At 36.8% G+C, this 12,608-nt stretch overlaps 1 protein-coding gene across 21 annotated transcripts in view; it reads left to right on the forward strand.

Moving 5' to 3' along the window:
• The window catches only part of SULF2 (sulfatase 2), a 165,187-nt gene that overhangs the window by 112,940 nt on the left and 39,639 nt on the right, over nucleotides 1-12,608 (forward strand). For all 21 annotated transcript variants that reach the window (XM_068701050.1, XM_068701033.1, XM_068701030.1 and 18 more), the window contains 2 exons: nucleotides 7,130-7,281; nucleotides 10,707-10,876. In XM_068701050.1, the coding sequence (XP_068557151.1) occupies nucleotides 7,130-7,281; nucleotides 10,707-10,876 (322 nt within the window). The remainder of the gene's footprint in view (nucleotides 1-7,129; nucleotides 7,282-10,706; nucleotides 10,877-12,608) is intronic.

The following is a 12,608-nucleotide window of genomic DNA, read 5'->3' on the forward strand; positions in this document are numbered from 1 at the left end:
CTTGTTGTTTGCCCAGCTAGCTATTCAGGCCTTGTGGCATCTTCTTGCATTCTTTTTCTCTGTTTTTCCAGAATGCTGTTTTTTTGATTTAATTGAATTTAACTTAATAACATTTATTGAATACAGTTGTCCTAAGCTGGTCTTTGCTTTATGTCCAGAGGTGTGAGTGTCCCATTGGCCCACATGGTTATACACTTGCCCTGTAGGGCAGCAATCCACAAGTCAGTGGGCAGCAGAAAAGCTTAGTGATACAAGAGCTCATAGAACAGTAAGCTGCATGTCAGCTTTTAATAAGTGCATAGCAGAACACTGATAACTTCAAAGGCTAGTCAGTGCCTACAGTGTCATTTTTGCGGTTAGATTCTGCTTTCAGGTTCTGGAAGTAGCATTCCAGTTTCTTTGAATTTGAACATCTTTATGTCTTTTTGTATGTTTTCATAGCATGAGTATGGCCTTGAGATCTGGGCCACATCTTCAAGTTAGAGATAATAGCACTTGCCATCCTCGTGTGTATGTTACGCACAGGAGGCCTGTATACATTTATGAGACAGATGCATTTAAGGATGGTAAGATGTGACTGGTTATTTAAAAAGAAAAAAAAAAAAGATTTATTTTTGTGAAAGATAAAAGGTGAAGGTAAAGAAAGTAAACTACTATACAAGCTAAATTTCTTCTGTTTTGGGGAGAGTATCTTGATGAAAGGAATTTTGTGGTTATATTGAACTGGGGATGGCCTTTTCCCCTAACTGGATTTGGTAAGACTATTATTTATGAACTAATGTTTTTAATAATGTTCTTCCAAGTCTGTTGCTAGGTGGAAGAAAACAGGCTGTGTTGAAATACAGCGACTATTTCTTCTTGCACAGTATATCACAGTAGCTTCCTGGAACCAGGCAAGCAGGTGACAATATGATGAGAGGAGGATAAACTAAAGGTTAGGATTATCTGTGGGTATGGAACATTAAAGAAGGGTGTGATACCAATGGTAAATCTTCAACAAAATGTCTCATCATTGTAGTGATTTTAACATTGGGAAGGATTTTTGAAATCTGAGTGATTAGGTTTGGCCATCAATGAGGGAGCAAACTGTCCAACGATACTTAGCTGTGTGGCAGAGCAGCGCTCTGAACCATGTAGCCAGCAAACTCCTTTCTCTTGCACTGCCCATTATAGGAGATGATGCTGTTGCGATACACTAAGTCATATTGTGCTGAATTACAGTAATAATTGATGATTTGAACATTGCCATTTTTAGATTTTTTTTCCTTTAACTTTCAGAGAGTGTGAGATAGCTGTTCAGAAAAATCTTTATGCTTTACAATTCTAGTTCTGTTTAAACTTTTGTAAGCTGTGCCATAGGAATTAATGAAAGGGAGCTTTGGCCAAGTGACTCCATGGGGAATTTGTTCACCTGAGAAAGACAATGCAAGACTTGGCTTGTTATCAGCATTCTTCTATTTGGTTCCTGATTGACCATTTCAAAATATTTGGTTTGAGACCTTTTGTTTTATTTGGCTTCATCTGCTCCCCTTCTGCCAATTCGTGATTCATTAAATAGATCTTGGCACTGATCCTTGGGCACAACTGAAAATGTGCAATGCAAATTCAGGAAGAGGAACAAAGGTGTCACAAAGATTACTCAGAATTCACTTTGTCCTGCTAGATATCGTGCTAGTCCCCTAGAAAAATAAGCAAGTCTGCAGGCTATTCTAATTGCACTGTTAGCAATCACTGTACAACATGGTTCTTATAACTATTATGATGATCATAATCAAGAGCTACTAATTTTTGGAAGATACGGTCAGCTATTTTAATATCTAATGAGAACTGATGTCTCCTGAAAATCTCTCCTATGGGATGAGATTTCATAGAAAATTACAGATTTTTATCTCAGTACTCCTATATTTCTTCTGCTGTAAATCCATTAATTTCACTGGGTTGATTGCATTAGACATTGTCAGTTTAAGAGCGTATTTGGCCATGACATGAAGGCAGAGTTGAATTGACCTTTGGGCTTATTGCTCATTATATGTGTACTTTGCCACGCTGAGAGTGCTTTCTCATCTGCTTTCCTCTGATTGTCTTTTAGAGGACAAAAAGTACTGAAAGTGAATTTTGCTAGATATACAGCAAAAATAAGATCAGAAATACCCCTTCTCATCCAAAACTAAAGAATTGTTCAACTGTAGCTAATTGTTCAACTTGTAGCTGGGAAAAACTAGTAGCAGATACAAAAGTAAAAGGTTTTTGAGGTGTAGATAAATCCTTATGTGTAACTGTAAGACTCGCAACTCAAAACCTTAGTTAATACCTGGAAGGCTGGCTGCTAAACTATATGCTGTCAGAAAAATGGTGCTTAAAGTATTTCTTTGAAGTACTTAATGCACTGTATTCATGTTTAAAAGTAAAGGGTCAGTGGCTTAAAACGTGAGTTTAACTTCCCAGTCACAGTGATAAATGCAGCTTAATGGGGTACTAATAACTGGATCAAGCTAAGTAGCATGGATGATATGAAGACTCCAGAAGGACAGATGGGTAATATAAATTCAGAGTGTACAGTCTTGCAGTAAAAAAAGAGTAATTTTACTTTTACTCAGCTTCAGGATTTATTATGAGAGCACAAGCATTTACAAATAACCTCCTAAATGCTAAAGTCCTGGAATGAAGTAAATTTGACTGAAGATAGGCCTAGTAAATCACCTAGCTGATGATAGGATAACTCCGGTTGGGAGGGAGGACTGTTGTCCAACCACGTACCCAAGCCTGTGCCGAACCATGTTGCTGAGCACTTTACCCAGCCTAGTCTTGAAAAACACAGGGTATGGGAACTGCACAGTCATTTTGAGCAACCTGTTTTAATGTTTTACTGTTCTCAAGGTGTTTTTTTTATTCAGGCTGAACCTCACTTGTTTCAATTTATCACAGTTACTTCTCCTACCACACACCACTGTGAAGAGCCTGGCTCTGTCTTCTCCATAACCTCTTCACAGGTGAGGAGCTTATTAGGACCTCCTGAGGCCAGGCTAGCATTGCTCCTTGGAGGGTATCTGTCCAGTGCGTAGTTTGTCTCATCCTTAAGGACTGCTGGAGTTTTGGTTTTCACTGCTTCCTAACAGAATGTATAAAGTATCCCTGTCAGGAAGCTATTATCAGTACACCTCCTGTACATTCCTTTTTTGATTTCATCTTCTTACCTTATTTTAAAAGTACATGAAGACCATGATCGTATTGTTAAACAGGTTGCTAGCAGAACAGGGAAGTGATTTTGGCCAGTGGGTAACAGAACGGTGCCTAACAGAAAGAAGGCTGACTGGAGTCATAATCAGACCTGAACTGCCAAACTGAGGAAACTGAATGAAAGGCTGAAATTCCGTGTCTAATTCTGATCATCTGGTAATTCTGCACTGGAGAATCACTGTTGACTTGCGCTGCATTCCGCTTTCTAGTGTGGGAGCCAAAAAAGTTCTGTTCTGACTGCCAACATTGGGCAGTCTGTACGGAATGAAAAGAGACAAATGATGCCCCACACTGTTTTATTGATGCATCAGTAGGATCAAACGTCTTAATTTGCAGTGTAATGTGAAGTTTTATGAATATCCTTTGTAGAGATATTAAGTCTTGTTAAGTGTTTTTAGGTAGGTGTTAAAAGAAGTAGCAGGGTGTCTTTTTGTTGTTTGTTTGTTTGTTTCAAAATAAACTTGCAGAGTTTGGTAGGTAAGCGTGGATGGTAGAACTAGCCTCAGCATTTCCAATGGTGGTAACTGGTGCCTTTGGGAGCATTTTTGAGACCATGATGTCTGGTCTTTCAATTATGCTTTTGTGCTACATTTGGCAATACGTTAGATGTACTTTCTAGGCAATGAGCTGTGACCCTGGTATACCTGCAATGGCGCTTCATTCAGAGCAGACCTTTGCGTTAATTGATAGCAAGGGGCAAATTCTTGCATGTGTGATTCTCTTCCTTACAGGAAGAGTTTATAAAACAGAACAAAACCTCTTGTGAAGAAAAAAAAAAAAATCTACTGTATACTAAAGAATTTTCCAGGTGTTTATCATTGAAGGGTGAGACTCTGAGAAATGAACTTTGAAAGGTTACGAACCCTTGAGGAAATGGTAACAGTGTACAAAGGACTCAATTCTTGTGTATCCTGTTCCATGGGGTCTGAGGAGAAACTGTCTTATATGGTAGTGAAAGCAAAGGGAGATCACATTCTTGATGCATTTATTAAAAATGATTGCTTGGGTGTTTTTTAATGATCCTTTCCTAGACTGGATATAGGAACATGGCTGAGCATATCAAACAGCAGTCTCTGAGGATGTTTGTTAATGAAATCTTGGAGCAGTTTGCAATTGGATGTACCGAAGGCATGTGTACGCTATTGAGCAGATGTCTCTGGCAGTGAACTAATCTGATGAGGGGAAAAAATGTTAGAGAGAATCTTTACAATCCCAAATCAAAATCCTTCACCAGCATCGGGAGAGCTTTTTTGTAACCCGGTATTTTGTAGTACGGAGAAGTGATTAACAGTTTTTGAATAACAAGCAGTTGAAGGGCTCAGATGGAGGGAGGAGGGGAAAAAGAAAAAGATATGCAATGGAAGATTGGAAACAGCAGAGAAAATTATTTAAAGCACTTGACTTCCATGAAGACATCCTGAATGTACAATGGAGGTTATGCGAAAGGTGCTAGAGGAAACTTCTGCCAGACTTGCCTTTAATGCCGCTGCAGAATAACAATGAAGTAATTCTCTCCAGAATGCCTCTTTGCTGAATTCTTCAGCCATACATTTTAGGAACTGATTGGTTTCTGTGAGCAAAAATGCCAAATGTATCTGTTTGGATGATAATATGTTGCTTGGGGAACAAGAAACTTTGGACTGCCTTGTGCTGCATACCTGCTGATGCAGACAGTGGCCAGTGTTTCAATTCTTTACTCATTGTTACCAAGACAAGAAAAAATGTTCATCTGCATTGTTTAATTCCCCACAATTTCTATGAGTTGCTTTTCATTCTTTAAAAATTAGAAATTATTCATAAAGCCAAAAGTATGTACTGTACAAATACAGTCCCTGAGTAATGCAGTAGTTTTTTTATCTGCAGTGGGGTAGCTACTGCTTTGTTTGTTGCTTCTGGTTTACTTAGCTTGGTTACAGAAGACATCAAGAGGTAGTTCAGGACAGTGAAATGGGAATTCTTCTCTGCAGCATGCTTCTCAGTTAACGCCTCTGTAAGTGGCTCATCTGTAAAATAACACAACACCTTATCTGCTTTTGCAAAATACTTAGGATTAGAATACATAGAAATTCAAGGATTTTATTAATTGTGTCTCAATACGTGTGCCCTTCACATCTTCTGTGATATAGGTCCTAATTTTGTCAACACCTCGATCTCTTTCAAATGCTTTGAACATTCTCAAACATTCCCTTTCTTCTGGCACACCTAAAACATCAACTGAATACATTTAAATTTGTTCACGAAGATGATTCAAAACATGCTTTTGAATTCCACGTAGGCACTTCTAGCTGGGTCTTAATGGCCATTCAGTGCACAGCATACTTACTCCCTGTATTCCATTGTATTATATTGTATTATTACATATTATAATATTGCTTAGGTCATGTTTCCCATTTTTATAGAAAAGAAAATCATTATCTGGTATGATATGGAGCTCTCTCGTGTAGAGATATATATCATGGTTTCCACCATTTTCATTGTCTCTATCTTTCAGACGGATTCAGCCTACTACAAATAGACACAGATCCTTGACTTCACTCAAGGCCCTTTTTACAGTGACTGAACACCAGTTCTGTGCTTTCCACAGCATTACTCCCTGCATGTATATAAGTACAAGAAGGCATAGAATCAGATGCTGTGGGCTGCAAGCTTAAAAAAAAAAAATCTTGACAAATCTGGGAGCTGAGAATTGTGTGCTCCTATCCCCTCAACTTCGAGAGGAGCTTTAATCTAAGGTTAACATCAGAGTCTCAGGTACTCTGTTGTCCTTACAGAAGCACAGATGTTTGCTGGTGGATTGTTAGCATGAGATGCTGCAGCACTACGTGCTTCTGGATTAAAAATATTTGTAATGTCAAGTGGAACAAATGTAAAGGTCTTTGTGCTGGTTGCTGTGATAGCGCTAACTTGGATTGCCAGACCCGTCAGAAATTGAGATGTGAGTTCTGACATGAAAAACTCAGGTCCTGAATCGCATTGCAATCCACAGGCCCAAGAGCAGAATTTCCCCTCTAAGCTTTAAAAAAAAAATAGCTGGAGGAATGGAGTGTAATTTATCCTGCAGTTGCATAGTGATGATATAACTTAAAGTAATACTGAAAGAAATGTTCTGCTAATTTTTATTTTTTTCCTGGAATAGCGTGGAAGTGTCACTGGATACATCATATCCTTTGGAAAATGTGTTCTTATATAATTCTAATAATTCTTATATAATTCTAATAATTTCCGTTTTTCTTAGCCATTTTGTGGAAAATAATTTAGCACTTGGAGTTTACAGATCAGCAAGGCTAGCATATACATAGCTCTTCTGGGAGGATTGTTTGAACATCTACACTGTGTTGGAATCCTTGCGCTTACTCTGCACTTATCTGCACTTATTCTGCTGTTTCATTTCCTCTATGCAGCAAGTTTAAAATCTCATCATCTTTATGGTCCCCATTTGTCTTCATTTCTCCTAAGCCAGCCTTCTGTTGGTGACCTCACGGCTTCTGACTGTTCCAGAAGTGGAGATGGCATAAGTGGGTGTGACTAAAATGAAAAATGCAGCTAAATTGGGTGATTCAGAGTAGGATGAGATAATGTGGCATATGATACTATTTTAAACTTTTTGTGTTTTGTTCATCTAAGTCTGAATGTATCAGCCCCTAAATAAAATGTGGTAATTGTAGTGCAGTGTATCTCATGTACTCAGGTTGTAAATCAAAAGATACATGTTATGGAGCTCTGAAATAAAGAAACAAAAGCAAAATCATAACTTATCTATTACCTTATGTGTGTCTGGATGAAGAAAATGTTCCAGTCAGACGAGACAGATATGAAAGAATATGGTTAAAAACAGTATCTTTGAGGTGTTTGTTGTACCTTCTTACTGCACTTCTGCTTTCTCTACCCCTAGCTTTCTTTGGAAAGTACCTTAACGAATACAATGGTTCCTATGTGCCTCCTGGCTGGAAAGAATGGGTTGGATTACTTAAAAATTCTCGATTTTACAACTACACACTCTGTAGAAATGGAGTGAAGGAGAAACATGGATTTGACTACTCCAGGGTAGGTCTTACCAATTTATTTCTTTTTCTTTAATATTTTAGTGTGACTGCAAGAAAGCTACGATTTATGGTTTCAGTCTAATTAAAGAATTCTCTTCATACTTGAAAGCTGCTCTGTGTTACATCAGCTACAATGCAGAAGGCTCCGTGTTTGGACTTTCTGTTATCTTCCATTCCACGCAGGTCATGTTACTGAAAACATTGTTAGCAGAAATAGAAACAAACAAAACATCCTGAGACTGTTAATGTGTGTTATGAGCTGCAGATGTGAAAATGGATTTAAATGCTGCATGACAACTATTTTTCGTCTTTGTACTATAATTATCGTGTGCTAAATCCGATTGTCATCTATTCCCCTGGTATAGAACTGATTTCAGTGGAGTTGCACAAGCGTAAATGAGATAAGAATCCAGTTCCCTCCAGCTAGACCCATCTTTTTGTGTTAAAGGAACTTGTTTCACACCCAGATGAGGAGAATTCATACTATCTTGGTATATCTTACGATAATTCTGACTTCACTGTCTGAATGAAGGCCGAATTTAATTATTAAATTTATATCTTGATGTATTGTTAAAAGTGTGTATGTTCCTAATACACTTCCAAGGATGTTGTACTGTGGCCAAACTTAGTAAAATACTTGATAATTATTGTGAAATATAATGTCATCCTGTGTCACCCATCAATCTCATTACAGATCAAACAGTTACCTGTTTGCATACAGGAGAATGTTTATTTCAGATGTAAATGTTAGTTTTCCAAAGAAATCAGCTTTTCTGTAGTATAACTATAAGAGAGTTAATCAGTAAATGGCTATAGTTTAAATAGTGTATAACTTCAAAAGTTGACTTGCTGAGGAATGATATGGATTTATAAGGTGTATTTGCTTAACAAAAATTGAATTCACTTTCTCCTGTTGAGCACAAATCCTGCCTTCCTCTTTTTGTTTCATTAGTGATGTGTTTTTTTCTTGCAAAGGTTGATGTCTATGTGATTTCCTTCTTCCCCTTATTCATTTGCCATTTTTAATAAAATGTAGTTTGTGCTGAAAGATAAAACTTAACAGGTTTCTATGGTTTTCTTTTCCATTACCAGTTGCTAGGAGTAAGGGACAACTTATGTACAGAATTATTTGTCTTTTATTTCCCTCCTGATCTATGAAGAATCAGAGAGCTAATCTTTACAGCTGTGCTACCAGAAACATTATGGAAATTTACCTTACATGGAGCAATGTCAGGCAAGTGATTTCAAAGGGCAGCGTTCCCCATTGTTACAAAAAGTCAACAAGGAACTTTATGTTCCAAGAGTCTCAGCTCTATTTTGTATATGCAATACTTGAAAATGTTTAGGTTTTCAGTTGGTTCCGTTTTTTTTACTGAGTTTGTTAATAAAATAAAAGAAAGCAGTCTGATGAAAATGTAAATGTTTTTATAATCTTCATATTCTTGCCTAATACGCAGCTATGATAATAAACAGATAGTGTGCAGAGCAACAGTATGTGTTGATGTTAACGCTGGAGTTCAAATGAACAAACACAAGCTGGAATACAAGACTGCTCCTCTATTCTTCCTATCATTTTTGTTGCTGGAAACCTACTTTTCCAGTAACAAACAGTATAATCAGATTGTATTTTAGCCCTATCATCTTGACATAACTAATGCTAATTATGTGCCAGTGGAAAACCGAAAAAAAAAACCCACACAAATTACTGATTCTATCCTCCAGAGCAACTGCTAAGCATTTATCCTCTGAAAATCAAATATTTGCAAATTCTTTCAGATTCTCTAACAGGAAGTATTCTACTCTATTTTTTTCTTTTTCAATTTCTTTCAACTTTTTAAGTTGAATTTTTAGTCTGGTTTGCATTCACAGAGTCTTCTACAGTCTCCACAATCTGGAGCTTTTAAAAAAATAAACCACTTGAAGGAAATGTTTCTGTTTGGTCTTTGCCCTGGCAAGCACTTGTGTTTGCAAAATTAAGTTTGAATCTTGTTTTGACCAGGTGAAGATCTTCATCTTCAAAATAGAATTCGAAGACTATTCTCGCTTAATGTCTAAGTCAAAGATGAGTTACATACTTGAGAAAGTGACCAGCCAGTTTAAAGAACAGGCACATTTTAGATATGTGTCGGTGCTTTTTTGAGAGTGTGGTCAGTTACTGAGACTAATGTTCAGAAGTCAGATTTTCTTTGTGTTTGTTTGTTTTTTTTTGCCGTATATCATCACTTCCACTGCAAATGCTTATGAATGGAGTTTCTTCAGTTAACTTTGGATTTATGCCTAATTACACCTGCTTTCAAGATGAAAATATCATATCAATAGTAGTCAAAATCATGGTAGTTTCATGACAGATACGCCTTGTATTGGGACCAGTTATAAATCTGTAAATGGAGAGATTGCCAGCCTGGTTCTGGGATACGCAGGAAATAAGTGGGGGAAAGTAAATACAGTCAATGAAAAAGTTCTCTGATTACTCAGAAGCTGTCTTCTCAGGTCATGGACACTGGCAGTGGTAAAGAGCAGTTAGCATCCAAACCACGGAAAAAATCAGTACGTAAAAGGAGGTGCAGTGCAGTACGTACCACACCTTGTTCACTTGACCAGAAGCAGTCATTATGTCCAATTTTATGTTGAGCTGTGACAAGATTTATTTTTTTTTTAAAGAAGTGTCTTTCTTATCCTAATCATGTTTGACGGGTATTTATATTTGCAACATTTCCCATGATACAGCCAGCCCAAGGGGGAACATGGCCTGTTATTACAAATACTGTCTTCAATCCTTATATCTTGAGCATATATCAGATGTATACGATACTTCTTGGAAAATAGAATGAAGTCCTTATCTTCCAAAGGGACTCCTTTAAGTTACTAGTGATTAATTTGATAGAGGTATATCTTTATCAGATTGTCATTGTGCCTGTAAAATAGAATGGAATTTTGGGTCCATTCAGTCCAGCATCTTCTAGTTTTAGTGACTTCTGGTTCAGAGGGAGGAGAAGAAAAATGAGTATCAATCCATTTGAATTTTCAAAGCACTTTTATGATAATAGGGTTGGACTACACACCTTGAAGATTTCACCAAAAAGAAAATAAATTAACCTCTAATTTTCTTCTTTTTTTCCTCATTAATACTTGGTCATTGTAGTTGTTATTGTGATCTTCATAATTCAGTTATACACTATTTGATTTTTAATGCCATTCATTTCAGAGACTGTTTCCTTTCATATTTCTAAACAGTGAAGAGGCAATTATTTGATTTTATGTTTTGCAGTTTTAACATCTATAATTTACTCCCTCCTTTTCCCTTTCTGAGCTAAGTAGCTTTCCTTTTCCTGTTTCCTATGATATCTAAGACCTCCTGTTCCCATCGCACCCCGAACTTGAAATTATTTTTAAAGTATCTCATTATACTTTTCCTTCTACTTGCAGGATTATCTAACTGATCTGATAACCAATGACAGTATTACATTCTTCAGAATCTCGAAGAAGATGTATCCTCACAGGCCTGTATTGATGGTTATAAGCCATGCTGCTCCTCATGGCCCTGAAGATTCAGCTCCTCAGTATTCACATCTCTTTCCTAATGCTTCGCAACACATGTAAGGAAAACTAAAATTCTGTTATTTTCAGGTTCAGATGTATAAAAATCCTGGGTACCTCTGGGGGAACAGTATTTCATAGTACTCTGGGCATGACTTTGTCACAAAGGAAGAGTTTGGAGATTTTTTTGTACCTCTTTGCACTAGTACAGGTGGCTACTGCATCTAGAACTCCGGAATGTAGCTCACAGATAAATAGAAAATTTCATGTTGAATCCGTTGGACATTGTTATAGCCTATTTGGGAAGTGAAGCACTGTTTTATTTTTAGAAGAAGAATCAAAGTCTGGTTCTTGAGTTGTAGCCTCTTTGGTGGAAGAAACCCTGTCTCCCTGTCGATAGACACAGACATACTGTTTCATCACTATTAGCAAAAATCACATAGTATATATTACGTATTACGCCTATTTTCCATATAGAAAGAGAAGAAATAGAGGCCTGCAGCATCAGATTAGACTGTCCATTTCTGAATGGGCTGGTGTATCTGAAAATGATGCAGTACAGTGTTTAGCTAAGGTCCCCAAGTCATCTAGTTACCAAGTTAATATCCAGTGCAACACCATGATAAGATGGTTCTTGTTTATAACCACAGAGACAGTTTTCAGGTACAGCCCTGTAATTCTCTACTACAGGCATCTCATCTCATGCTGATAAATCAAATGATTCACCCAAATCCCCCTTTGTCACAATGGAAAATATTAAGTGTTTTTCTAATTACTATCCTTATGTCTTCGTTGATGCTCAACACTTGCAACTTTCTTCCTTTTGCCTCATTTTTTAAGTGGAATTCTGTATTATTTTGGATTTGTGAAGGAACTGGTAACTGATTGAAGTAATAATTGGTAGTCAAGGCTGTTCAGGACAAATCCAAAGTCCAATGAAATCCATTTGAGCTTTTTCACTTCATTTAAAATAGGGTCTGAGAGGAAAAAAGCTTCCCTTGTTCTGTTGTCTAGGTGTTGTGTAACTTAGAATTGTATTTCTTTGTTCTGTGCTGTGCTGACAATCTGTGTCCTAGATCTCAGCAATGTAGTATTTCATGTTTGTTTGCCTTCTTATGTTCATTTATTTTCTCTGAAATTAAAGTTACAGAGATGCCAAACGAGTAACTTCTGCTATTGCTTATACTCAGTATTGACATGGGTTTTAGCAGAAGTTCTGGTAAGCATTTGTATCTCAGAGATTATGATCTCTTATCAAACAATATTCTGGCACAGTTTTATGGTGGTTGATTGAAAAAGAGTAGAAGGATTTGAGGAAGGCTAACAATGAAAAATATAAACTACATCTATTTTGCTTATGATGTAACTTCTATTTTCACACAAACTAGGTTTATCTTCCTCATTACAAAATAGTTACACAAAACTATTTTTAATTGCAAGTGCTTTTTTTTGTGATGATAATTATACAGGAAATAACACTTTGCAGAAGTACATTTTGTTAGTAAAGAAATAACTTAGTAGATTAAGGAACTGTGGGTTTTGTTTTTTTTAGATATAAACATAAAATAGACTTTTATATACTTCCCGTGCAAAGAAACTGCCAATCTTATTCCAAATACTTTTCGTGTCATTACATAAAAGTAATCTGTAAGGATGTTCACTGGCCTGGTTTTAAGAATAAATTTAAAAATGCAGAACATGCATCATTCCCTTACTGTATATACATGTTAGTCCTCTGGTTTCTATTCCTTCTCCTGTCCCCACATCCCAGGGAATCACTCAGTGACAGAT

This window comes from Anas acuta, chromosome 16 (assembly GCF_963932015.1).
Source record: "Anas acuta chromosome 16, bAnaAcu1.1, whole genome shotgun sequence".
NCBI lineage: Eukaryota > Metazoa > Chordata > Aves > Anseriformes > Anatidae > Anas > Anas acuta.